General features: G+C 44.4%; 2 protein-coding genes across 1 annotated transcript; one reads left to right on the forward strand and one right to left on the reverse strand.

Moving 5' to 3' along the window:
* Positions 1 to 26,432, reverse strand: part of LOC118773784 (zinc finger protein 239-like) — a 161,254-nt gene that overhangs the window by 4,306 nt on the left and 130,516 nt on the right.
* LOC118773621 (zinc finger protein 250-like) lies at positions 10,668 to 25,989 on the forward strand. Its single transcript, XM_036522636.1, has 8 exons — positions 10,668 to 10,738; positions 13,879 to 14,081; positions 15,072 to 15,167; positions 15,305 to 15,397; positions 17,003 to 17,126; positions 17,292 to 18,075; positions 18,168 to 18,226; positions 24,907 to 25,989. Exons 1-8 carry the CDS (start codon positions 10,702 to 10,704, stop codon positions 25,791 to 25,793), a joined length of 2,283 nt encoding a protein of 760 aa, XP_036378529.1. The 5' UTR covers positions 10,668 to 10,701; the 3' UTR covers positions 25,794 to 25,989.

Here is a 26,432-nt window from a genome sequence, read left to right on the forward strand (position 1 = left end):
CACTGTTTTCTGTTTGCTTCCTATCCCTGCTCCGGGCTCCTGTCCGGAGCTGTAGCCCAAGCGTCTCATCCCATTTTCCAGTCCTGCTACCTCGCTGCCCTGCACATCAAAGCCAACTGTGTTCCAAGAACCGGACATCCTATGGGACATTCTTATAATCGCTCTCCTGTTAACTACTAATGTCTATCAATCGTAAATGTCTTAAATTACATTGTATAACTTGTCTTTAACTCTATCTGCCCAGTGCCGGCCAGAAGCAGATGGGCTCCCCCTCTGAGCCCAGTTCTGCTCAAGCTTTCTTCCTGATAGGGAGTTTTTCCTTGCCACTGTTGCCTTAGGCTTGCTCTCAGGGGGTCTCAGGCCTGGGAACAATGTAAAGCTGCTTTGTGACAACTTGTGTTGTAAAAAGTGCTATACAAATAAAAATGAATTGAATTGAATTGACCCCATACAGTGAAAACATCCTGAAATATCTGAGAAGCTGCACAGGATGGTGAACAACAATATACCCTCTGAAGGCTAGCGGCCATGTTTTGTTTTGTTGGCTGCGACGTAGCTCAGTGAACAGCACCGTCTGTGCTGATGGCCACAGAATTGTAGCTGTGCATGAATGTGATGAAGATCCAGCCTTGCAGAATATGAATACTTTGCAGTATGATAACAGGGGTATTTTTGCATCAAATCTTTTTCACGCACATCATGTACTGTAAACTCCATAGAAGGTTCCACTGAATGAATTTGATTGTTGCACTGTACCGATCCAGTTATGCAGACATGAGGATTGTACTTGAAGGGCAGTATTGCTGTCATTTCCTGAGAGAAAGGGATGGGTCATTCACCACTGTCTTTCATTTCTCAACATCATTGGGTAGATTCAGTCCTCAGGTACAGACACACAGTAACTACAAACCTCAGAAGTGATGCAGTCTAACATGCACATAGAGCTTATTAATTTACATTCTGATTACGCAAAACTGAACATACCCAGAAATCCCCATTCATTCTTTGAGAGAGAATACACATCCTGCCTCAGGTCTTCCCTGCAGGAGTCATTGCTGATTCCCCCATGGAGACTTTGGATGAATCATCGCTGATCATTGCAGTTTAAGAAAAATGAGAGGAGAAACTGTGATATGAATATGTTATGTAATATTGCCCTGGGCAAATCATTAATGCATCCTTAGCTGTAGTGCAGCTCTAGGATCAGTACTGTGGGAGACCCTCTGTAGGGTTTGGCTTCTATCAGGGTTCGTGATTGGCTGAAGCTCTTCCCACACTCAGAGCAGTGGTACGGAGCTCTCCTGTACGAATTTGCTGGTGTGCTGTCAGGTGTGCCCTGGGGTGCCTGTGTGGGACTGTGTCGGGGTGGGGAGTGTCTTAGGGGGTGTGGGGTGCTGAGGGGTGCTGCTGGGAGGCAGTGGGTTCTCTGCTCCATTTCCTCCAGATCCCAGAATCCTGCTGTACTCCTCTGGGTGAACCTTCTCAATGTGCTGGTGAAGGTTCACTTCTTCCATGTGAGTGAATGGGCACTGGGAGCAGGCAAAGACCTGAGACGCCACCTCAGCTGTCTGCCCTGAAGAGACAGAAGACAGGGGATACACAGATGCCCAGAGGATTTGGTGGATACAAGAAACAGTGAGAGAACATACAAATGTATGTATCAGAAAGAAAAAAAATGTGTGAAGGCAGATATTAGGAGACACTAAATGTTCCCCAAAGTCCCCGGTATGGCTAAAAATGTACCAGGATTTCTGAAAGACAAAACTGATGACTTTACTCAGCGGCAAAGAACCTCGAGATGAAAAGAAGTGTCACTCAGACACTTGCTGATTGAAAGCAGAGCTGCTGTATGAGGCATTAGGAATGCATGGAGCTCTTCAGAACAGCACTGCACGTCAGACTGGACACTGCTTTACATCAGCAACAGAATTCTTCATATACCTCTTACTGAATTAGAGCAGTCAAATAGCAACCAGTTATCAGTTTACTGGTCAGCGAGGATGTGAGGGGACACAGTTTAATGCTTTCAGAATACAACCTAGGCTGTTCAAACACACAAAGAAACCAGCTGAATTCAAGCTAGTTTGAAAATGATATGATCAGTCTAAAATCACAGCTGTGTCGACCAGTGACTAACTCTTTGATATCCAGGAATGCAAATGTTGATGTCAAAGAGGAGTAGTGTGTGTTTGTGAGTCTTGTTTTCTAATGAACAACATAGCTGTTGCTTTCAACAGTGTAGCATAGTAGTTAAGGAGCAGGATTCATAACAGAGGTTGCCAGTTCAATTCCCTTTTGCGGCACTATTGCTGTATCCTTGGGCAAAGTTCTTAACCCGGAACTGCCTCAGTAAATATCCAGCTGTATAAATAGATAACATTCAGATGGCCACTCTTTTGAGGCTGTCTGTGTGTCTGTGAGTGAGAGTGTAGTGTGCTTGCGAGTGTCTGTTACAAATGTAGCCATTATCAAGATAATTACATGTTAAATTACACAGTAATTTGACAGAAATGTCAGTATGTCATTCAATGAAATGAAATACTGTCATTGTAACACTAATATTTCATATTAACATACAAAAACTCTGTTTCATTGACTTGTTAATAAGAGAAAACCCATCTGATGAAATAAAAAACATTCCCCTGGAGGCAGGCCATGAGGTGTGCAAGATGCGAGTACATTAACTTTAATGTAAATAATATAGGGCTGATGTGAGTACATTAACTTTAATGTAAATAATATAGCGCTGATGCGAGTACATTAACTTTAATGTAAATAATATACTAACTTTAATGTAAATAACATAGGGCTGATGTGAGTACGTTAACTTCAATGTAAATAATATAGGGCTGATGCGAGCCAACACAATTCCTCGAAGAAATCCAACAGCCATGTTGATGTTTTCTGTGTGAATTCAAAGAGTAACGCTGGATTTAACCAGAGCTGGAGCGGGTGGAGTCCATCAGAGGTCAGTGCTGGGACCTCTGCTGCTTTTATTTATTTAAATGACCTTGACAGCAAACGACATTGACAGCAAAATATTTAAAATAGGTGAGGTGAAGCTAGCAGTTTGCTGCAAAAATAATTCAAGAAGATTTATTAAACGATATCTAGAACTGGGCAGCCACCTGGCAAATTAAGTTTAACATTGCCAAATGTAAAGATGGTCATAACAGGATTTATGGAAAGTGGGAAAACTTGATTACATGTGACGAGACTTTGCTGTAATAGTTGACATGTTTTTCATCCAAAAGCTGTAAAAATGGCAAAACAGTACGTGAGGATAGGGTTGGGCGATACTACTAATTTTTTTCAATCCGATACCAAGTAATACTAAGTCTAGTATCCCGATTCCGATACTTTAAACGCAGACATCAAAAGTTGTCGCCTATTTGGAAACTTTGGCACTAGTATGAAAAACTAAAACATCAGACCACTATTTTAACAGCAATTTAAACTGGTTCACAGCGTATACATGCACAGATTATGACAATAATTCGACTGGGCGTTTATATGCACAGCAATGTCATGATTACAATAAAACGTTTATACACGATCAATGAAACAGGGTTTCTTTCCATAAAGGACCTGACGTTCCATTTGCCTGCGTTCTCTCCGCCTCTCCCCGTTTCTGCTGTAACTCGTCATGCTCTTGTGTGGCAGTTTTTCATGCGTTTCATCACGTATGTGGTATTGCCACAATATCTTACCGACTTTTGACGTCACATTTTGCTTCACTGTTTACGAGAGTGAAATGGCTCCAAACAATGCTTCGTTTCCTTGCTGCCATTGTGTGACCGACTAACTGGCAGAATCTGTTTCTCTGCCTGCCTCACCACTGCCTTTCTGTAGACTATGGAAGCGAAGCGAGAAAGTGGAAGGAAAAGTAGTTCCTATCCTAAACAATACGTGAAGTTATTAAATTTATATACAAATAAATCACTTTGTGAACCTGTTGTAAAAAGTTTTTGAACTGTGCGGGAATGTGAGAGGGAAAAAAAGCACACATTACCTTAACCATTGTGACGAATTGGTTTGGTCACTTGAGGTGATTCTGTTAAGACACAGGTATGTGTCAGGACTCAGGCAGGGACTCAGGCAGGGACAAATGGAGGATGCACAAAAGATTTCAGTCCAAGTCGAAATCCAGAAAACAGGGTCAAAAACAGGCGAAGTCAAAAGCCAGGAAAATCAGATCTGGAAATCATGGTCGGGACAGCAGGCAAGGTCTACAAAAACCTGGCAGGCAGAACAGGAAAAAGGTTGGTGGCAGAACGGGGAAAACTAAGACAGCCACAAGCAGGGTAGATAAAGGGCTGGGGTGACAAGGTGATGGGAAGCAGGTGGGCAGGCAGGCAGGTGGAGGCGATCAGGTAATCAGGTGGGCGGAGAGCGGGGCAGAGAGCGGGGCAGGGCTGAAACACAAGGGAACTGTAAACAAGAGCATATGGATGGGAAAAATAAAAACCAGCTAAGATGCCACAGTCCTGACAGGTATGTATCAAGCACAAACACTGTCATCCGCTCCATTGATACACACAATTAAATGGCCATCTAAAATGTATGTCCCTGTTGTTCTGGGATCAAGAGTTGGCAGTGGGAGGGGTATTGGCTTTTACATTTACATTTATTTATTTAGCAGACGCTTTTATCCAAAGCGACGTACAAAAGTGCATACAGTAAGTATAGCGACAGTACGGGGACAGGATGTGTACAGTTCCACAATGAGACAGTTCTCAGCTGAGAGCAAAGTCTGTCTGAGGACACAGTACTATCTGATTTATACAGCTACAGGGTATAGGGCAACTAATACGACACACCTTCAAACTTCAAACAGCGCAATGAGTGTCAGAGTAAAGGCGGCGACAAGAAACAATTTCAAAAAGCACACCTTTTTACACTGAATATGCAAAAGGAGTTGTTCACAGGTCAGCCCAGGTAAATGCCCCCCCACCACACACACACACCCTAAAACAAAAGGGCTTCTTCAAAAGGGAATGCCAGAGTGTAGTAAAGACAACATCACATTTTTGTGCCATTCTTCAAAACAGGTTTATGCAGAGGGAAACATTATGCTCAGTGTTCAAATCAGTCACGTGCTTTTGTGGCATTCAGCAAAACCGTTTCTGTTTAGCTGAACACAGAGGGGCACATCACAAAGCCCACACTTCCACGGGGTGTTCTGTCTTTTGCCACTCTCCAGCTTACAAAGAACACAAGTTCTGCGACCATAAGAAGCCACCTTAGTGATATCTGGATTCAGTTGGGCAAGTATGCAAAATAAGACCTAGCATTGGGGCAAGAATGCACATAAAAATAGGCAACTTATGATGGGCTGTGAAAAAAAAATCCTGGACTGCACAAAGCTTCACAAAGTATCTTCATTCAAATGACAGTGTTTATATGCCGAATCCTGACTCAAAAAGCCCAAGAGTTCTGACTACACAGCACCTTGGCTAATTTCAATAAATGTTAGTAGTATCACCTGCGCTCAGCTGTAACCAGCTGTTTGTACTTTGTTTGTTTGATCAAGCTAATTAGCATCACAGGTATTTAGTTAACACAGAGGCTGCCAGTACTGCAGCCTCGTTGTCATTTCCTCACCAATTTTACCAGCAGTTCTTCCAACGTTTTTTCTGATTCCTCTCTTCTCTATCACCAGACCCTTCACTCATCACACCTTCCTATCCTCATCCATTCTTCCTCTCGTTCCAGAATGCACAGCTCCCTTAAATGCAACCTGGCTAACCTGGTTTATCCCCCTCTGTCCTCCTCCGAAGTGCTCTCAGTGGTGGGTGGACTATGGAACTGCCAGTCATTGATTCAAAAGGCTGAATTCATCACAGCCTATGCTGAGACCATGTCACTCCAATTCCTGGCACTCACCGAGACCTGGATTTCCCCGGCCAACGCCGCCACCCCCGCTGCCCTGTCGTCCTCATACTCCTTCACTCACACTCCACGGGCCTCAGGCAGAGGAGGTGGCACAGGGTTGCTTATCTGCCCATCCTGGAGATACTCCCCTCTGCCCCTCCATATTCTCTCCATTAACTCATTTGAATTCCATGCCATATCTGTATCTCTTCCTCTAGACCTCACCATTGTTGTTCTTTACCGCCATCCAGGTCCCCTCGGCTTCTTCATTGATGAGCTCGACACTCTTCTAGCTCCCTCCCTGATGACACCCCACTGACTCTACTGGGAGACTTCAATATTCCATCTAGGACCTCCCCGATGGCCAGCGTAATCTCCCTCCTCCAGTCCTTCGCCCTCAACCTCTCACCATCACCTGCGACCCACAAGGCTGGCAACCAGCTTGACCTTGTGTTCACCAGGAGCTGTGCCACAACCCACCTCATGGTGACTCCTCTCCACGTATCGGACCACTACTTTGTATTGTTCTCCCTCACTCTCCCCTCCACCCTCAAACCCCCCTACTGACCCCCCCACCTTCACTTTCAGGAGAAACTTCCACACTCTCTCCCACTCTGCATTCTCCTCTGCTGTTCTCTCTTCCCTCCCTCCCCTTCCCTCCTTCTCCATCATGCCTGCTGAGTCTGCTACATCAGTCTTTAACACACGTCTCTTTCAATCTTTAGATGCTCTCTGCCCTACTGTCTCCAGGCCATCGCAACCGTCACCCTCATGTCCATGGCTGACAACCGCAACAACATCAGCTAAGTCCTCTTTCTTCCAATCCAAAATTAATGCTAACATAACTAACCCACGAAAACTTTTCTCCACCCTCCTCCTCCCCCCTCCCCCTCTCTCCTCTCTGCCAATGATTTCAGGGTTTACTTCGAGGAAAAGGTGACCAGCATCCAGGTCTCCTTCACTCCTTCAACAACACCCTTGACCACCACGACCAACTGCATCAATCAGCTGTCCTCCTTCATGCCGCTCAAAGAAGTGCTTCAACTCATCACAGACCACTCTGCTCTAATCTATATCCGGTGAGATCGCCCCATTTCTTTCCTCATTCATCAATGCCTCACTAATCTCTGGTACTGTCCCCACAGACTTCAAGAAAGCTCTGGTCACACCACTCCTGAAGAAACCATCCACTGACCCATCAGATGTTATGAACTACCGACCAGTATCTCTCCTGTCATTTCTATCCAAAACCCTGGAACGTGCAGTACTTAACCAACTGTCCCCTTTTCTTCTCAGGAACAACCACTTGGACCCCCATCATTCAGGTTTCAGAGCTGGCCACTCAACGGAAACCGCACTCCTGGCAGTGACAGAGGCACTCCACACTGCTAGAGCCTCCGACCTGTCATCTGTCCTCATCCTCCTCGATCTCTCCGCTGCTTTCAACACAGTCAACTACCAGACACTAATATCAAAGCTGTCAGAGATGGGCATCTCTGGAACCGCTCTCTCTTGGTTCAAGTCCTACCTGACTGGTAGATCCTCCCAGATCTACTGGAAAGGTTCCACCTCTGCACCCACCCCTCTCACTACAGGAGTTCCACAGGGTTCAGTACTGGGACCCCTACTCTTCTCAATTTATATCAACTCACTTGGCTCAGTTATCAAATTACATGGCTTCTCCTATCACTGTTACGCGGATGACATCCAACTCTTTTTCTCTTTCCCTCCCTCTACCCCCCAGGTCAATGAAAGAATTTCCGCATGCCTGGCTGACATCTCCAAATGGATGTCATTCCACCATCTGAAGCTGAACCTCAAAAAAACAGAACTGCTCTCCATCCCAACCGGCCCTTCCCCCCTGCAAGACCTCTCCTTCACCATCGATGGCACCACAATACCATCCTTTCAGTCAGCAAAGAGCTTGGGCGTCATCCTCGACAGCAACCTGGACTTCAAGGAGCACGTTGCTCGCATGTCACGGGGCTGCCGATTCCTCCTCCACAATATCAGGAGGATTCATCCGTTCCTGACAACATACGCGACATAGCTCCTTATCCAGGCCACAGTGCTCCCTTGCCTGGACTACTGCAACGCTCTCCTCGCAGGCCTCCCAGCCTGCACCACCCAGCCTCTCCAGCTCATCCAGAATGCAGCTGCCCGACTGATCTTCAACCTCCCCAAATTCTCCCACGTTACTCCCCTGCTAAAATCCCTCTACTGGCTTCCTGTTGCAGCCAGGATCAGATTCAAAACGCTGACCCTCGCCTTCTCTGCAATCAACAGGACAGCCCCTACCTACCTCCAAAACCTCATCCACCCCTGCACACCTGCCCGGCCCCTACGCTTAACAGCTGCTGGGCGTTTTACTCCTCGCACAGACAGAGTGGGAGGTTCTCGCTCTGCAAGGCAACAACGCTTCTCCTCCATCGCTCCCCAGTGGTGGAACGAACTCCCTGTCCCGCTACGGACAGCTCCATCACTCCATTCCTTCAGATGTGGTCTGAAGACGCACCTTTTCAGACTCTACCTGGACTGACCCATCACACAATCGCTGCCCCCCCCCCCCCCAGATCAGTGCTGTTGTAAATTGCTGTGTGCTTTTGTGTATTGTTTTCTTGTCACTGCCTTTACTCTGGCACTCATTGCGCTGTTTGAAGTTGTTGAAGTTGAAGTTGCTGTTTGAAGTTTGAAGGTGTATCTTATTAGTTGCCCTATACCCTGTAGTTGTACAAATTGGATAGTACTGTGTCCTCAAACAGACCTTGCTCTCAGCTGAGAACTACTGTCTCATTGTGAAACTGTACACATCCTGTCCCCGTACTGTCGCTATACTTACTGTATACACTTTTGTACATCACTTTGGATAAAAGCATCTGCTAAATAAATAAATGTAAATGTAAAATGTTAGCCCACACAGGATGCAGCTAACCTAGCTAGTTTCAACTAACGTTTGCCTACACAACACGCAAATCTCCGAGTCTGATAGTGAGAAATGTTTACACACATCTTCCAAAGTGCAAAGCTTCTCTCCAAATGAATTATGCTTGAATCTGCATGGAAGTTTACCCACAATTTCGTTGTACCCCCACTGTGCAATGACAATAAAGTCTATTCTGATTCTGATTTACCACCCGCATTACCGAAACTAATCAGCAAGTCGTTATCATGCGAATAGAGTTGCAAATAGGGGGGTTGGGTTTTTGCTGTCCTAACAGAACAGTCTGTGGAATGTGCATAGCTGTATATTTCCCTTATTTTAGATACTTTTCAAACGATCATTTTTAGGGGTCCAAGCACCGAAGGTGCTGGAACCCTCTTATTTTTACTCGGATTATTATTGTTATTCTTCCGCCACTTTTCCAACTTTGCCCAAAAAACCAAAACTGTGCATCGAAAAGTCACCAAATTTGGTAGGATGGTAGAGAGTCAACTCCTGAACAATTGTCTACAATATGGTGTCCATAGGTCACATGACCTGGCAGCCATCTTGGACTGAAATCGCCGTTTTCAAAAGTTCAGCCCCCTTAACCCATTTGACGAAAAGCCATGAAACTTGGTCTACAGCTTCTCCTCATCACAACATGCCTGTTGTGATGCCAGCAACTTTGCCTGTTGAACCTTTCAAGTCCACCATATTGGATTTTGAGCTAATTTGTATGATTATGATTTCAACAAAAATGACATCTTCTCCTGAACGGCTGGGCCGATTTGCATGAAATTTGAAACACATCACCTTGAACCAAATCCTGACTTAAATTTCAAAGAAGAAGCTGCTACATCAAAAAACTTGGCCGCCACAAGCCAATCAATTTGCTTCATTTCCTAATTAATATGCAAACTAGTCAATATCATTCACCGTTGCATCAATCATTCTGAAATTTCTTCTGCACAATGACAAGGCCTCACTGACAGGATATTCCAAATTTGAAAACAATCCATCAAAAAACACAGACTCCACAAGCGCTTGAACATGCCCGTTTTTAACCCAATTTTTAATATATGAAAAATATACTTAAAAATCTTCTTCTCATGAACTGCAACTTCAATTGAAGCAAAATTCCATATGTTGGGCCTTTGGGGTATGCTCTATCCAAATTGCGAAGGAATAGTCGCTACGTCAAATAACATCAGAGCTGTGTCAAGCAAATTGCAAAGATCTCAAATCAATGTTGAAAAATTATTGTGTTCAAATGGGTATGAATTCTAGACAGTTGCTTAAAAAGTGTCAATACTTTGCATTCTTGACCCCAAGGGATGATTCTTCTGTATGAAAATTTTGTAGACTGATGACATGGCTTGGCTGCCACATTGGATTTTATGTTACAAATTCAGTTTGTCCTCCTACCAAAACAAACAATGGCCTGTGAAAATCTTCATCACAGACTTTTACTGCATGAAATTAAAGATCCCCAGGCAGTTAGCTTATTTGTGCTTGGACCCCGGAATTGCTGCTTGCAGCTATATTTTTAGATTTAGATTTGCCCATCCTTAATAAGCAGCAAAAATACTGATTGCGAATCTCTGGCCTCCTGCACAGTAGGTGGCGATAGGCAGGTCTGAATCTGTCACAATCCGCACTGTTAATTCACTGAAGAAGCAGGAGACGCAGACGGTGCAAATCTGCGAGAACCAATACAGAGGCAACCACAACAGAATTTCTTACTTAAATGCACTTTTACAAACGGATGGCGTTTGTAAGCGCAGGCAGCGAAACGCACAGACGTAACCGGCCTCTCGGAGAATCAGGCCGGTACATCAGCCCGTAGGTGCTGCGAACCAGTTGCAGATTTGATCGCCAACTCGCTCTCTCTGCGTTTCGTTGCGATGGAAACAGAGGTTTCATCAAGAAAGGAAATCAGAGGTGTGTATGTCTTTCTTCTCAATAGGCATCGTCAGAGTGACATGATCAGGTAATGCATGACAACCTAAATTATACGGATTTCCCCCATTTAAAATTGCTTACGGACATATACAGTCATACGGATTATAAAAAAACCTTGGTTCAAAAATTATTGCGTGCTATTCGCTTCGAGAACGATAAAGTAACGCATGAACACACGCTACGGTAAATAAAGAACCGCAACCGGATGCTTGTTTCCTGAAGTCTCGCAAAACAGACTCACATGGGGCTGGTGGCAGAAAGTGGCTTTGGCTCCTGTAGACTTACGTGCAAAATTCACGACTTTCTCACTGTTATTAAGTAACTTTACCATGTTTCTATAATGTCAGTATATTTTTGCATTGTAGCAGTCACATACTACAAAATATATTCCCACCAGCATGATCACATGAGTAACTTTAGAGATGTATTTTAACACGGGTTTTTCCTGTGTGTCAGCCAGCACTTTAACAAGCACCGACCGTCTTGGCTAGTTTGAAGGTAAATTAACGTATTGACTGTGTCTAGTCTTAGATAAAATATGAAACTTCACATTTCGTTTCTTATTAATGTTACACCTGACAGCACAATCTTCGCTAGTACTAGTCTGTTACTGGGGATCCGTGGATATGTGGCTAAACTGCTACCGAGCTGCTAACGCCAGGTAACATTACTAGCCTTCTGTTTCCCCATAGAATCATATGGTTTTTCGACCACGTTACCTTTACTTAAAAAATGTAGGCGCACATAATCGTTACTGGAGACAGATATTATTTAATATACATCTGACAGATCATGTAAAAACTATGAAATGTAAGACTAGAAAAGTGCATTTCCTGAAGAAAATGCAGAATGTTGATTGCAACCCAGCAGCGAAAATGTGCTAACGTATATGAGACGAGTGCTACGATGTTGCTAGGTGGTTGGTAGGGCTTTGCTAGATGGTTACTAAGGTATATGAGGTGGTTGCTATGGTGATGTTGGGTGGTTGCCAGGGTTTTGCAAAGTGGTTGCTAGGGTAAACAATATGGTTGCTGGGGCATTGCTAGGGTATTTTGCTGGGTGGATGCCAGGGTTTTGCTAAGTGGTTGCTAGAGTAAACAGTATGGTTACTAGGGACACACCCACCTTTGGTAAGTGTTTGGTCACATGACCCAGAGCAGCATATCAGGTCCTGTGGCTATTGGTCAAATGGTGACTGAGTGGTAAGACCTTAAAAATGAACTGAAGTCAATGGGAGGAAGGAGGGATGAATAAATGAGTAAAGGACGAATGTGGGTCAGTCTGGGTTTCAGTGAGTGTTGGGTGGCATGACCTGAGCCAGCACATGAGGTACGTTTGCTGATGGCCTAAGTGTGACCGTGTGATAGGGCTTTGAAAAATGAACTGAAGTCAATGGCAGGATGGAGGGATCAATAAATGAGTAAAAAAACTGATGAAAAAATGACAAAAAGACGAGTACAGGCCAAGACGGTCTTGGATGAGTGTTGAGTGATTTGTCCCAAGGCAGCATGTGACATATGGTGGTTATGGGGTGAAAAGTGACCGAGTGGGAAGGCCATGAAGTGTGAGGGGGGTGATTTTGAAAATGAATGGGAGTCTATGGGAAAAAGGGATGAAAAAATGACAAAAACCGGAGAACGAGTGCGGGTACGGCTTAGCTGTATACAAGCAACCCGATCAGGGTCAGACCGGACACGTTCCAGTTGGTTTGGGGTCAATATCTCGAGAACTGTGGGAGGAGAAGCGGGACAAAATTTGGTAGAAAAAGAAGAATAAAACTATCGGATAACAATAGTGTGCTTGCGAAGCTTTGCTTTGCTAATTACATGATGATACAATAAAAGACACTGTTAAGAATGGTCAATTTTCTGCTGGTACTGGTTAATGCCTGGTGCTGCCTATGAGTACAGTCAGGACCACCCATGATCTATCTTGACAAATCAAGGACATTCAGCTACTGCTGCAGTGAATGCAGACTAGAGACTGCAGAGATGACCCATGGTGTGACATGATCATAGTGTAGCAGACAACTTCACACAATAGCTGAGTGAAATCAGTTATTTAGTGTTGTAGTGCTACTTATAAGTTTACGTGGAAACATTGTTGATTTGTTAATAGAGTGTTATTGTCTAATTCATTTTGTTGTGATCTGTAGGTTCTAAGATTTAAGATCTATGGATTTTATGGATGTTTCCAGAGAGTGATACAGGTGGGCATCTGAAGGGGCTGACATGTATGTCAGGGCAACCTACACATACGTGTGGACAGAACTAAAAACCATTTCTGTGTCCCTCCCCAGCCACGGCGAGGCATGCTGTGTCCCCTTCTCACAAATAGCGCACACTGCATTCGGTGCGAAAGTATTGCGATCCATCACCTGGAGAGGTGGATCTGCGGCCGAATGATCGCGGTTTGTGCCGGAAAGCATCTCAGCCTGCAGCATCTCGGAATGCTGCGAATGCTTCTCTAATGAAAGAAGCAGTCATTCAAAACCAGATTGCAACACCTATTAAACAAAGCCAACGTACAATATTAAATTATCCTATAATAAATAATAAAATAGATTGAATTTTATTTCAGTTAATGTCGTTGAGACGTCGTAAAACGAGTCTGGGAGTGACAGCAGCGTGCTCGTATAGAGTAGGTTTAAATGAGTGCAATAAACGGTTGTAACATACGCACATTAGTGCGCTGACGGTTAGATGTGTACTCAGACCAGTTATTAAACTAAAACGCTGACATCTGATTTTTGGTTGGTTTATTGAGATGTTTCTGTCGGTTTACTCTGGCCCTTCGCTGACTGAGCCGGTGAATCTCCCGCTGCTTCTGAATGCGCAGCATTTTGTGCGGACTTTATCCTGATTTAGCGGAGGGTTTTCCCTGGAGGTACAGACACAGCAAAGTGAAAAAACCGTGCGACTGTTGAATCTTGAAATGTAGCTGGTGTTTCACCCATTTTAATGTTTCCACAGATCCACTGGCTGGCTCTTTACAAGCCATATAACTTACACAATTAAATGCTAAAGGAAAAAATGCTGGTAACTGAAGCCAGTGCTGCTTTAGATGTGTCAGAGGTGCTCCTGTTTGTGTGTAGATTCCTTATGTTCTCTCTGTTGCAGATCCCTCTCTTCCTCTCTCCTCCTTGCGCCTTTTGGTTCCCCCTCTACGACTGTTCTCTGCAGCCATGTGGCAAGTGGTGCAGCAGCGAGACATAATGCATTATGGGAAACTGGAGGAGTTTGTGACTTTGGTGACAGAGGCAGTCCCAGAGCTGCTGAGTTACAGACAGAGGAACCAGCTGATTCTGGCACTGCGAGCGAGGGTGAGAGAAGGGGGCTGAAGCACTTTGTAATTTAAGGTGTGAAAAGTATACGTTTAAATAATGGCAGTCATGAGACAGGATGATGCATTCTGGAGAGGTCAGAGGAGTTTAGCGTAACAGCGGCGTTGCTGCTCCCCAGGTTACAGTCAGGGCAGGGGCTGTTATCTCACACCCCATGTGAACATTCCAGATATCCGGATCTGGAAATGTAGAAATTTGAGTTAATATTTTTAGAAATTAAGAGGATAAAGTCCCTTAAGATGCAGCTTCTCGTTTTCAAGAGGGTCCTGTAGTTCAATATAAAAATACATACAATACAAAAAGGCTGGTGATAGTAACACATAATTATGCTCCAAATTATTAAGTAATTAACTACACTATTTGTAGTTTCTATTTGCGTTCAGCATTTTCATGCACTTTGTTACCTTTTGTAAAGATGGCAAATATCCCAGCTTCAGAGCTTGTTCTTTTTTTCAATACCAGTAACAAACCACCTTTGTAATATACAACTTTGAGTTAGTTGCTTCTCTCCAGGATGCGATATGCTAGGGAGAACCTTATAATAGAATCTATTGCGTTTTTAGCAATAAATTTAAAATGGTAAAATCTCAAACAGCAGTTGTAATCCACAACCTAAACTTCGGGTGTGTTCATATGATTGATGTACGAATAATATTGTACTACTTTTTGTATTAAATCTGAGAGCAAAGAGCATTGGCATTGGTTGATTTGAGATGGAATGAGCCAATGATCCAGTATGTTGACACAGAGTTTGTAGCCAGCGCTGGTTCCTCCAGCACACAGCCTGACCACTACAGGGGCAGGAATGGGAGGAAGGGGAAGTGTTACTGGCCCATTATCAGTGTCTCTGGAACCGAGACTGATACTGTGGGGAATGCAGAATATGTAACTGGCAGGCTGATGAATCAGAAGGACCCTTACACTGTACAGTGTGTTAGCTGTGTGTGTGACCACTGTGCTATGTTGCAGAGCTCTGATGTGAAGGTGGAGGCATCAGAAGCTGATTTTGTGGAGCTGGTCCAAACCCTGCTGAAAGACCCAGCTGAGAGAGAGCACTTCCTCCAGGTCTGACACTCAAGTCCATGTGGGGCAGGTTTCACTGCAGAGTTCTGGTGGTAAACATTATCTCATTATTAAAGGGCCATTCTTTCCCTCCCTATCTCTCTCTCTTCCCCTATTTCCTTCTTTCCCTCTCCTTGCAGCTGGGTCCCAGTTATGACTCAGCTCTGCAGATGCTGGTGTGGGAGTTCCTCTCCAGACTGGAGCAGCTGCTGCCAGTACCAGACCTCGAACAGGTAAGGAGACAAAACCCCACTGCATTACACCTGGACCTGCTGGGGATGCCAGCTCACCTCTCCATGTGTCCACTGATCCTGACTAAGCTTGTAACATGCTTTACTTTATTTACTCAGCCATCGAGGGAGAGCTCCATTTCATGAGCTGCTTCAAGTTGAAGTCAAAATATTAAATTTTTGCCATTATGATTTTGTTTGTTCAGCCAAGGAGGATGTGATAAAAGTCAAATTGTAACCAGAAGGGAACTTTTGGAAGGAAATTTGGACTGAATTCTTGTGATTATCGTAGCTCGATTAAGAGAAATATGTGAATTCAGCAAATCGTGGTTGTGGCTGGTCCAGGGATTGGGAGAAAACAAAGCAGTACCTTTCTCAGGGATAAAAACATCAACACCAATGAAGAGTAGTGATGCAACAAACAGCTACATACATGGAATAAGGAAGGATCAAGTTCAAGGTATATCAAGTGAACAGCTTCTGCACAATGTCATGAGTTAAAGTGTACGTGAGTGCAGGGTGTGTATCTGTACAACTGTTAGTTATGCAACTATTGCACTGTGAAGACACAGAAAGAGAGGTACTGTTGACACATCGCTGGTTTAACAGTTCGAGTGTGATGACGTGTGCGAAGAAGCTGTTCGGTGTCAGCTGTCAGCAGAAGGTCAGCTGTTCAACCTCCCGTCTGTATGCAGACTCATCACCGTCTTGGATGAGACAGATGACTGTTAAGAGTTTGACCGAGGGGTCCCTGGAGGTGCAGTCGTTAGTGTAAAGGGAGAAGAGCAGTGGGGACAGCACGCAACCCTGTGGGGTGCCAGTGCTGATTGTCTGGGTGATGGATGTGAATTTCCCCAGCCTCACTTGCTGCTTCCTGTCTGTGAGGAAGTTGGTAATCCACTTACAGGTGGGGGCAGGCTCAGTGAGTTGGGAAAAGTGAGTTTTGAGTGGAGTAGTTCTGGTATAGTGGTGTTGAACGCCGAGCTGAAGTCCACAAACAAGATCCTTGCGTAGGTCCCTGGGCAGGCAAGGTATTGGAGAATGTGGTTTAATCCCGGTTTAATTATTTGGTAGATGCTTTTATTCATCATAACTTACAAGTGAGGCAGAGTACAACACAAGGCAAAAGCCACAGTGAGTCAACAGTGTTAGAAGCACTGCATTACCAGGTTTCAGTGGTTGGCAACACAACGTACAAGCTACCTGGTAGAGTGCATTAAACCATTTTTTAAATTTTATTTTATACTTTAGCATGAGACAGTTCTGAGACATGAGAATTTCTTTTAGGGGGTAGTGTTTCAGGTGCTTCTGTAGACACTTGTGGGTTGTAACCTTGGGCAAGGTACTTAACTCACAATTGCCTTGGGAAGTTACTTAACCCACGAGGTCGAACTGGCAAACTTTCGATTACGAGGCCTACTCCTTACCACTATGCTATACCATCATTTTTATTGTATATTCCTATCAGAATCATTTACATCTAGCTTTCCATACATTCTGATGTTCTTAGATGGAATGCAAATAGCTGGGGTAGATGGAAAATAATGTGAACAAACAGCAAAGTAGTGCTCCTGTTAATGACAGAGGTAACACTTCTCTCTCTCTCAGACTGTGTCCTGGCTCATTGCTGCCCCCTCTGTCCTGGAGGAGTGTGTGCAGTCTGCCTCTGACCCACAGCAGCTTAAGACCCTACTCCAGCACCACAGATGTGTTGGACACTTGGACAGGAATGGTAGGCCTCTGTTAGAGGACACATATAAACCACCTTTTACAGCACACTCTTAACTGTGAAGATGCTACAACATGCCAAAATATGAATATATTTTTGATAAGGTATAATATAATATGATAATGACACAAAGTCTATCTATTCATTCTTGCTTGCTCTCTCTCTCAGTGACTCCTCCCTCCATAGACAACTGTATCCTGTCCTCACTTTCCCTAACACCATTTGGAAAAGTTGATGATTCGGCTGAACTGATTGAATGTGATAACCAATCAGAACCTGCATATGGCTCCAAAAAGTTAAGCACCCCCTCTTCAGGTGAAGAGATGACAGAATGTGTGATGGACAGCAGAGATTACACAGTAGTGGAGCTGGGATCAGGTCTGAACAGAAGTGAAGACATAGAGGAGAGGATGGAGAGGAAGACTGGATATGGGATGAGCAGGGAGGAGATAGACATACTATCCAACATAAAGGTGGAGGAAGAGGAAGGTGGGGACAGTAAGGAGATGAAGGAGGATGGTGTGAAAGACGAAGAGGACAAGGGACTTTGGAGGGAGGGCCAAAAAGAGAGAGATGAACAGAGGGAGAGAGGTGAAAGTGATCCAGCCATCCAAACTGACAGAGAGCTGAAGAATGAAGGAAAATCAGACTGTAGCCAACAGGAAGGGGAGGGCCTTTCACCTCAGGTCACGTCCTGTCTTCTCAAACAGCCTAGAGTGCTGATTCGCCGACTTGAGGTCACAGAGATGTCAGTTCCTGTATCATCACTTCCTCATCCTGTGGTCAGTAATGGGAACCAGGGAGTGAGATCTCAATGGAGACGGGATGAGTTTACTCCAGGGATGGAAGAGGGCTCACTGAGGCAGAAGGAACAGGTCATGATCCAGAAGGAGGAGATGATTGACAGCTTGGAGAACCCCCTGAAAGAGCCTCCAGATTCATCAGAGCCAGAGTAAGAGTGAAGGGGGAGATGAAGTCAGTGTCTCTTCCTCCTCATTGTGATCGGTGTTGCCACAGTAATGTGCCTTTATTCATGTTTTGCAGGATCTGTGCTGAACCCTCCTTTGAATCTTCTGTCATCCCCCTCAGTAAAGGAAACACAGGTGAGACAAGCTTTCCAACTAGTTTCTCTATGCAAGTGTTTGCTGATCTAAAACGATGTCCAGTCTGCCAGCTTGTGCACACACTGTGGCATTGTCTCTGAGAAGAACGTAGCTCTTTGGTATGTGTGAGAAGAATGAGGAATGCCACTGTGGTAGCTTCAGTCCCACCAGGGCGTGGGGAGTCAAGGTGTGGTCTAAATCCTTGGGGTTTGAATGCATTCTGGAAAGAGGACAGCAAGCTTGCTATTGTGGGCAGCCCATTCCAGCAGTGTGGGGTGTAAAAAGGAAACATGCAGAAGGTGAGTGACCTTTCCCAGGAACCTGAGTTTGAGGAGCGGAGTGGCCGGGCATGAGTGTAGGGTGTGATTGTGGGCTGTCTGTGCAGCAGTACAGTTTCTATTACTGCTCAGTCAGCTAGAACCAGAATTTTGAATTTTATCCAAGTCATGTCCGGTAACCAGGGTAGAGAGGTGGGGAGAGGTGTTACATGACAGGGTTTAGTTTGGTTGTTGATCAGTAAAGCAGCTGCATTCTGAATAAAGCGGAGAGTTCTGATTGGAAATTGGCAGGAAGCCACACAGCAGAGAGATGCAGTGATCCAGTCTGGAGAGCACAGTGGACGAGGAGAAAGAAAGAGGTGGAATTTTCAGATGTTCTAGAGCAGAACTCTGCCACTCTGTGTCACCATGCCTGTGAGGGACAGGTTAGTATCCACAACCAGCCTCAGGTTTGTGACACACTGGCCTGATGAGAGGTCATGCACTGGATACGAGCCAGCATGAAAAGAAGTTCCATTTGGATGAGGTTGAGCTTTGAGGTGCTGATACTGATTGTCCAGTTGGAGACTTTGTGAGGCAATATGCTTGTCAGCTGATGGGAATGACAGCGCTATGGCCATCATCAGGATCCCAATGGTAGAAAAGGACATAAGAGGAGATTACGTATCCGAAAGATTTTGTGTAGAGGGAGAAGAGGAGGGGACCAAGGGCATATCCCTGAAGGACTCCTGATGAGGATGTGAGGTTTTGAGATAAAATCACACCATGACTAAATAACAGAAAGGTGGGTTGGAAGCCATATGTGGGTAGTGCCCAAAGTGTCCTGTATCGCCAGGGTACCCAGGAGTATGTAATGGTCAACTGTAACAAAGGCAGCATATAGATCCTGGAGGATTAGGAGGATTAGGATTTCAAGTGAGGCAGAGTACAACATATGCAAAAGGTCATATAAGGGTTCAACAATATTAGAAGTGCTGCATGACCAAGTTTAAATGTAACGGGACTAGGGCTGTGACGGTAATGATTTTTTCTTCCCGCAGTAATAAAGCAACAAATTACCACGATTTAGTGGTTTACCGCCCCCGCCCCCCCCCCCCCCCCCCCCCCCCTTCCCCGGCACCACCCTCTGACCCCCGCGCAACACAAAAAGCCAACCCATAACGTTTGCACATGAACAACTTGTTTATTTTTCTGCAAAATTCTCGGGAAGGCTGATTACAACTTAGAAAGTGATTGCAAACTTACAAACGTTTTACATTTTAACATTTTTACATTTAACATTTTAATATTTTATATTTTAATTCACATAATTCTGTAGGCTATACAATAATGGTGTCTGAAGCAGCATGAACAGGTAGGCTGTATGTAGCCGCATTAAAACAGTTTTAATTATTTTTCAAATCAAATGAGAAATAAGAAGATGGTAAGGGAACATTAGACTAATGGTTTTTAAACAACATAATTGAACATAATTGAACATTCATGATGTCGGTAGGCTATCTGCTACAATCACTGCTTGTATAAAGTGCTGCAAAAAAATCGAAATGTATACTCATTCTTTATTTTACGGTCGTTTTATTTTACGTGGCAAACACAGATATGCTGAACGGCAAATTAGAGCATAATATGAAATGATAGTTTTTCTATCGTCACACGATATACACTATTGGGACAAAAATATTTGGCCACACCTGTTTTTCAGGGTTTGGGCTAGGCCCCTTATCTCCAGTGAAGGGCAGTCTTAATGCTTCAGCATACCAAGACATTTTGGACTTTGTGGCAGCAGTTTTGGGAAGGCCCTTTTCTATTCCAACATGACTGTGCCCCAGTGCACAAAGCAAGGACTATAAAGACATGGTTTGATGAGTTTGGTGTGGAAGAACTTGACTGGCCCGCACAGAGCCCTGACCTCAACCCCATCGAGCACCTTTGGGATGAACTGGAATGGAGATTGCGAGCCAGGCCTTCTCGTCCAACATCAGTGCCTGACCTCATAAATGCTCTTTTGGCTGAATGGGCACAAATTCCCACAGAAACACTCCAAAATCTTGTGGAAAGCCTTCCAAGAAGAGTGGAAGCTGTTATAGCTGCAAAAGGGGGGCCAACTCCATATTAAAGTATATGTATTTGAATACAATGTCATTACAATGTAATGGTTAGGGTTCCAAATACTTTTGTCCATATACAGTATATCGTCGTATCGCACAGCCCTAGCCGCACCCTACCCCCACCTCGGACAATCAGACCACATCTCTGTTTTACTGACTCCGACATACAGACCCATACAAAAATGGGTCAGACCAGCCCTGAAGAAGGTGAGAACCTGGCCTCAGGGAGCCACATCAGCACTCCAGGACTGTTTTAAAACACAGACTGGGAAATATTCAGACAAGCTGCCACATATGGCAGCTCTGTGGACTTGGAGGAGTACACAGCCTCAGTGACTGGCTACATTAGCAAGTGCATTGAGGATGTTACTGTCTCCAGAACTGTCACCACCCGTGCAAATCAAAAACCCTGGTTCTCTGCAGAGGTGCGCGCTTTGGTGAAAGCCAGGGATGCAGCCTTTAAGTCTGGGGACAGGGAGGCTCTCATCACAGCCAGAGCCAAACTGTCCCCCGCCAGGCAGGAGGCAAAGCGCGCTTATGCAGAGAAAATCCACAGCAACTTCATGGACTCCAAGGACACACGGCGCATGTGGCAGGGAATACAAACCGTCACGGACTACAAACCAACACCTCAGGCTTGTAGCAGTGACGCCTCCCTGCCAGATGCGCTGAATGACTTCTATGCATGTGTTGAGGCACAGAACAAGGTACTCGCGAGGAAGATCCCCCCTTCCTCCAGCGACCAGGTCCTCTGCCTGTCCACAGCTGACGTAAAGAATACTCTGCACAGAGTAAACCCACGGAAAGCTGCTGGATCAGACAACATCCTGAGAGTGGGAGGACTGAAGAACCCCAGGGCACCCAGGTGGCCTCATCCTCCAAGAAAAGGGAGTTAGTGATAGTGGGGGACTCAGTAATTAGAGGGGTAGATAGCATAGTGTGTTTGCGTGACAAGGAGTCTCGCATGGTCTGTTGCCTGCCTGGTGCCCAGGTCAGAGACCTTGTGGAGCGTGCGGACAAGCTCCTGGCCAGAGCGGGGAAGGATCCGGTAGTCATGGTCCATGTTGGAGCCAATGACATAGGAAAGGGTAGGTTTGGGATTCTGCAAGAAAAATTTATTGAGCTAGTGGGGAAGATTAGGAGCAGAACCTCCACGGTAGTCTTCTCTGGAATTCTACCAGTACCACGTGCAAGCAAAGGGAAGCAAGCCTTTATATGGAGGTTTAACACGTGGCTACAAACCTGGTGTAGGAAAGAGGGGTACAGGTTTATGGGGCACTGGGACTCCTTTTGGAACAGGGGTGACCTGTACAAGCGGGACAGGTTGCACCTGAACCGCAGGGGTACAGCTGCACTGGGCCAGCGTATGCTTAGGGTAGCAGAGAGTTATTTAAACTAGGGTCTGGGGGGGCAGGGAGTTTATACAGTCAGATGGGTAGGGATAGACAGACTGCCGGAATAGAACACACCATGGCTAAATATTTTATTAGTAGTGAGGAAACGATGCTTGTAAATCAGTCAGAACAGTACTGTAATAGAGGTGGTTCTGAGCAGCTGGGGGCAGGGGGGAAGGACAGGAAATGCACACGTGGTACCCTGAAATTCCTCTGTTTAAATGCTAAAAGCATAAAAAAATAACATTTTGGATTTGGAAACCGTTATGAGTAACAGTAATTATGATGTTGTTGGGATCACAGAGACGTGGCTTGGTGCAGCGGATGGGGATGAGTACAACGTAGAGGGATACAAGCTGCTAAGAAAAGATGGAATCAATAGAAGAGGGGGAGGCGTAGCTCTCTATGTAAAGGATAATCTTAATATTCAGGAAATTCCAGGAATGGAGCCCCCTGGTGTTAGTGAAGACATATGGATTAAAATATTGGGGGAAAATGAAAAAGGTCTGAATGTTGGAGTATGTTATAGGCCACCAGCCTCAGACAACAGTGTCAACAGTATGCTCTTTGATAACATTAAACTAGCATGTCAGGAGGGTGAGACAATAGTAATGGGGGACTTCAATTACCCTTCAATTAATTGGGAAGCTGTGTCAGGTCAAGCTAAATGTGAGGAAGAGTTTTTGGATGTTGTAAATGACTGTTTTTTGATACAGTCTGTTACTCAACCCACGAGAGAGAACACAGTCCTAGATCTGGTTCTGTGTAATAATCCTGATAGAATCAGCAGTATTGAGGTAGGGAAACCACTTGGTACAAATGACCATAGTTCAATTACATTTGAAGTTTTTTGGCAAGTTAAGTCTGCATTCTCCAATGCTAGAGTATTCAACTCTAGACAGGCTGACTTTATTAAGATGCATGGTTATACAAGGAATATAAACTGGGTACCTCTTCTAGATGGTAAAACTGAAAGAAATGTGGTGCATATTTAAAACGATTATTCTGGATATACAGCGTAAATTCATTCCGCAAGTGAGAAAAGGGAAGCTGAAAAAGAAGCATCCACAGTGGGTGAATAAGTCGTTACGAGACAGTTTGAAACAAAAAAGGAAATTATTTAGAAAATACAAGTTGGAGAGCTCAGAGAGTAATAAGATTGAATACAGTTATATGTGAGATCAAGTTAAGAAAAAAATTAGGGAAGCTAAAAGGTGTTTTGAAAGACAGATTGCACTAGATGCAAAGAGCAACTCTAAATGCTTTTTTCAATATTACGGTCGAAAAGAGATAGTTAAGGATGAAATAAGAGGTGTAAAAAAATAAGGGTGGAGTTATGGTTTACGATAACAAAGCTATTGCCGATACACTAAACAGTTACTTTGTGGAGAGTTTCACTAGTGAAGTGTTTTCGCATATGCCTTCAGGTGCAGTCAGTTCTCAGAGACTTATGGAGGAAATTGATTTAAATGATGCAGAAGTACTAGATTACTTCTTCAAAAACTTAAAACAAATAAGGCAGCAGGCCCTGATGGAATATAACCAAGAGTTGTCAAAGAACGAGCAGAGGTGGTTTATAAGCCTCTGGTGGTGGCTTAAATGATAGCCAACACGGTTTTCGCAGAGGGAGGTTGTGCTTAACAAACCTCCTGGACTTCTTTGAGGAAGCTACAGCATATTTGGACTCCAACCAAGCTTATGATATTATCTGTTTGGACTTTCAAGAGGCAATTGACAAAGTTCCGCACGAGAGGCTCATATTGAAAATGACATCTGCGGGAATTAGAGGAGCTATCACTGAGTGGGTTCGAAGCTGGTTGTCTAATAGAAAGCAGACTGTAACTGTGGGAGGAATTGTATCAGAGCAGGGTCCTGTACGAAGTGGAGTCCCGCAGGGATCAGTGTTGGGGCCTTTGCTATTTCTTATATACATAAATGATCTTGATGCAGAGGTTAGTAGTAAAATAGTAAAATTTGCAGATGACACAAAACTAGGGGGTCTAGCCAACAGTATAGAATCAACTAAGGTAATACAGGAAGACCTAAACAGCATCCAAAAGTGGGCAGATACCTGGCAGATGACATTCAATTTAGACAAATGTAAAGTCTTGCATGTGGGAAATGAGAACCTTAGACAAGAATACTTCATGGGTGGAAAAAAACTAGAATGTGATCAATTTGAAAAAGACTTGGGAGTAATGGTTGACCCAAGCTTAACAGGATCTAGGCAGTGTGCTGTAGCAGTAAAAAAGGCCAACAGGATACTGGGATATATAGCCAAAAGTATTGAGTATAAATCTAAAGAGGTTATATTGAAATTATACAATGCCTTAGTCAGACCGCACCTGGAATACTGTGTGCAGTTCTGGGCACCGCACTATAAAAAGATATCGAAGTTCTTGAAAAGGTTCAAAGAAGGGCAACTAAATTAGTTCCTGGCATGAAATATAAAAGCTACGAGGAAAGACTCAAGTTACTTAACCTATTTAGACTAAGCGAGAGGAGGCTTAGGGGTGATTTAATTGAGGTATTTAAATTTATAAAAGGAATCAATAAGGTTAACTATAACAGATTTTTTAGGGTGAGTTCAGTCTGTAAAACAAGAGGACATAAATGGAAACTAGTTAAGAGTAAGTTTCGCACTGATATAAAGAAATATTATTTTACACAGAGTTATCAATACATGGAATAGGTTGCCAGGTCATATAGTTGAGGCAGAGACCCTTGCTGTGTTCAAGTCTAGACTTGATGTAGTTTTGGATACTCTTTAATTAAGAAATGGTGAGCTTAGTTGGGCCAAATGGCCTGTTGTCGTCATAATATGTTCTTATGCTCTTATGTTCTTATTAATGTTCTACAAGTTGGTTGTATTTATCAGAATCTTTCTTCTCTCTCTTCAGGGCAGACAGCTGAGGTGGCGTCTCAGGTCTTTGCCTGCTCCCAGTGCCCATTCACTCACATGGAAGAAGTGAACCTTCAGCAGCACATTGAGAAGGTTCACCCAGAGGAGTACAGCAGGATTCTGGAATCTGGAGGAAATGGAGCAGAGAACCCACTGCCTCCCAGCAGCACCCCTCAGCACCCCACACAGACCTTCAGTCAATCAACTACTTTGAAGAAACATCAGCGAACCCATACAGGAGAGCGGCCATACCACCACTCTCAGTGTGGGAAGAGTTTCACTCAATCAAGTGCTCTTAAAAAACACCTGAGAATTCACACAGGGGAACGTCCATTCCACTGCGCCCAATGTGAGAAGAGCTTCAGTCATATGAGCGGTTTGAGAGAGCACCAGCGAATTCACACAGGGGAGCATGTCTACCATTGCTCACATTGCAGGAAAAGCTTCATCTACCAATATGACCTGATGCAACATGAGCAAATGCACACAGGTGAGCATCCCTATCACTGCTCCCAGTGTGGGAAGAGCTTCCCCTATCAGTCAGCCTTAACACAACATCAGCGAATCCATACAGGAGAGCGGCTGTACCACTGCTCCCAGTGCGGGAAGAGCTTCACCTATGAGTCAGCCTTAACACGACATCAGCGAATCCATACAGGAGAGCGGCCGTACCACTGCTCCCAGTGTGGGAAAAGTTTCACTCGATCGAGTGTTCTTAAAAAACACCTGAGAATTCACACAGGGGAACGCCCATTCCACTGCTCCCAGTGTGGGAAGAGTTTCACTCAATCAAGTAATCTTAGACGACACCAGCAAATTCACACAGGGGAGTGCCAGTCTGCTGAGATCAGCACCGGAAGCGATTCAGTTGATCAGGTAGTCTAAAGTGACACTAGTAATCACAGAGGGCAGTGCTATTCCACTGCTCTCAGTGTGGAAAGACTCACCGAGAGATTTGACAGAACTCCAAGTCACAGAGAACTGTGATTACGCTGTTCTAGTGTGGTAAGCTTTGAGCAATCTGGGAAAACGGCAGTGATCTCATGCAAAAGAGCACTCACTGCATGCTCAGGGCAGCTGATGTTCCATCAGTCATTTGAAACAGGGTGGCGTTGAATTACAGTTCCTCATGCAGGATGTCTTTCCATTGATAGAAAAGAGTGATGGGGAAAATGAACCTTTTCAACACAGTGAACCATTTGAATCTGAAATAGAATCACTGTTTTGAGCCGCTTTAACCCTCAGCACCATGATGACATCATTTAGTTCATGGGAGTCATAGCAACCAACCTCCTGTTCTGGAAGTGGAAGATGCCTTCCGCTTGATTCCATATAACTTGGATGTAGAGAGATGCCTAATAAGGACCATCATCAGTATGTGCTGAAATATGTTTGTTCTAGTTGCAAAACGGGATAATAATTAAGGATGATATTTAAGGTACAATATTGATACCCTACAATTACTGTATGTTTCCTTTGGGCTGAAACCATGGAAACCATTTCAGTTAATAAACATTGATGGTT

The sequence above is a fragment of the Megalops cyprinoides genome, chromosome 2 (genome assembly GCF_013368585.1).
Source record: "Megalops cyprinoides isolate fMegCyp1 chromosome 2, fMegCyp1.pri, whole genome shotgun sequence".
NCBI lineage: Eukaryota > Metazoa > Chordata > Actinopteri > Elopiformes > Megalopidae > Megalops > Megalops cyprinoides.

Coding starts and splice junctions, on each gene's coding strand:
- LOC118773621 (XM_036522636.1), top strand. CDS start 10,702: ATGGAAACAGAGGTTTCATCAAGAAAGGAAATCAGAG. Junction 17,127..17,291: donor TGGACACTTGGACAGGAATG/GTAGGCCTCTGT, acceptor TCTCTCTCTCAG/TGACTCCTCCCTCCATAGAC. Junction 18,227..24,906: donor CCTCAGTAAAGGAAACACAG/GTGAGACAAGCT, acceptor CTCTCTCTTCAG/GGCAGACAGCTGAGGTGGCG.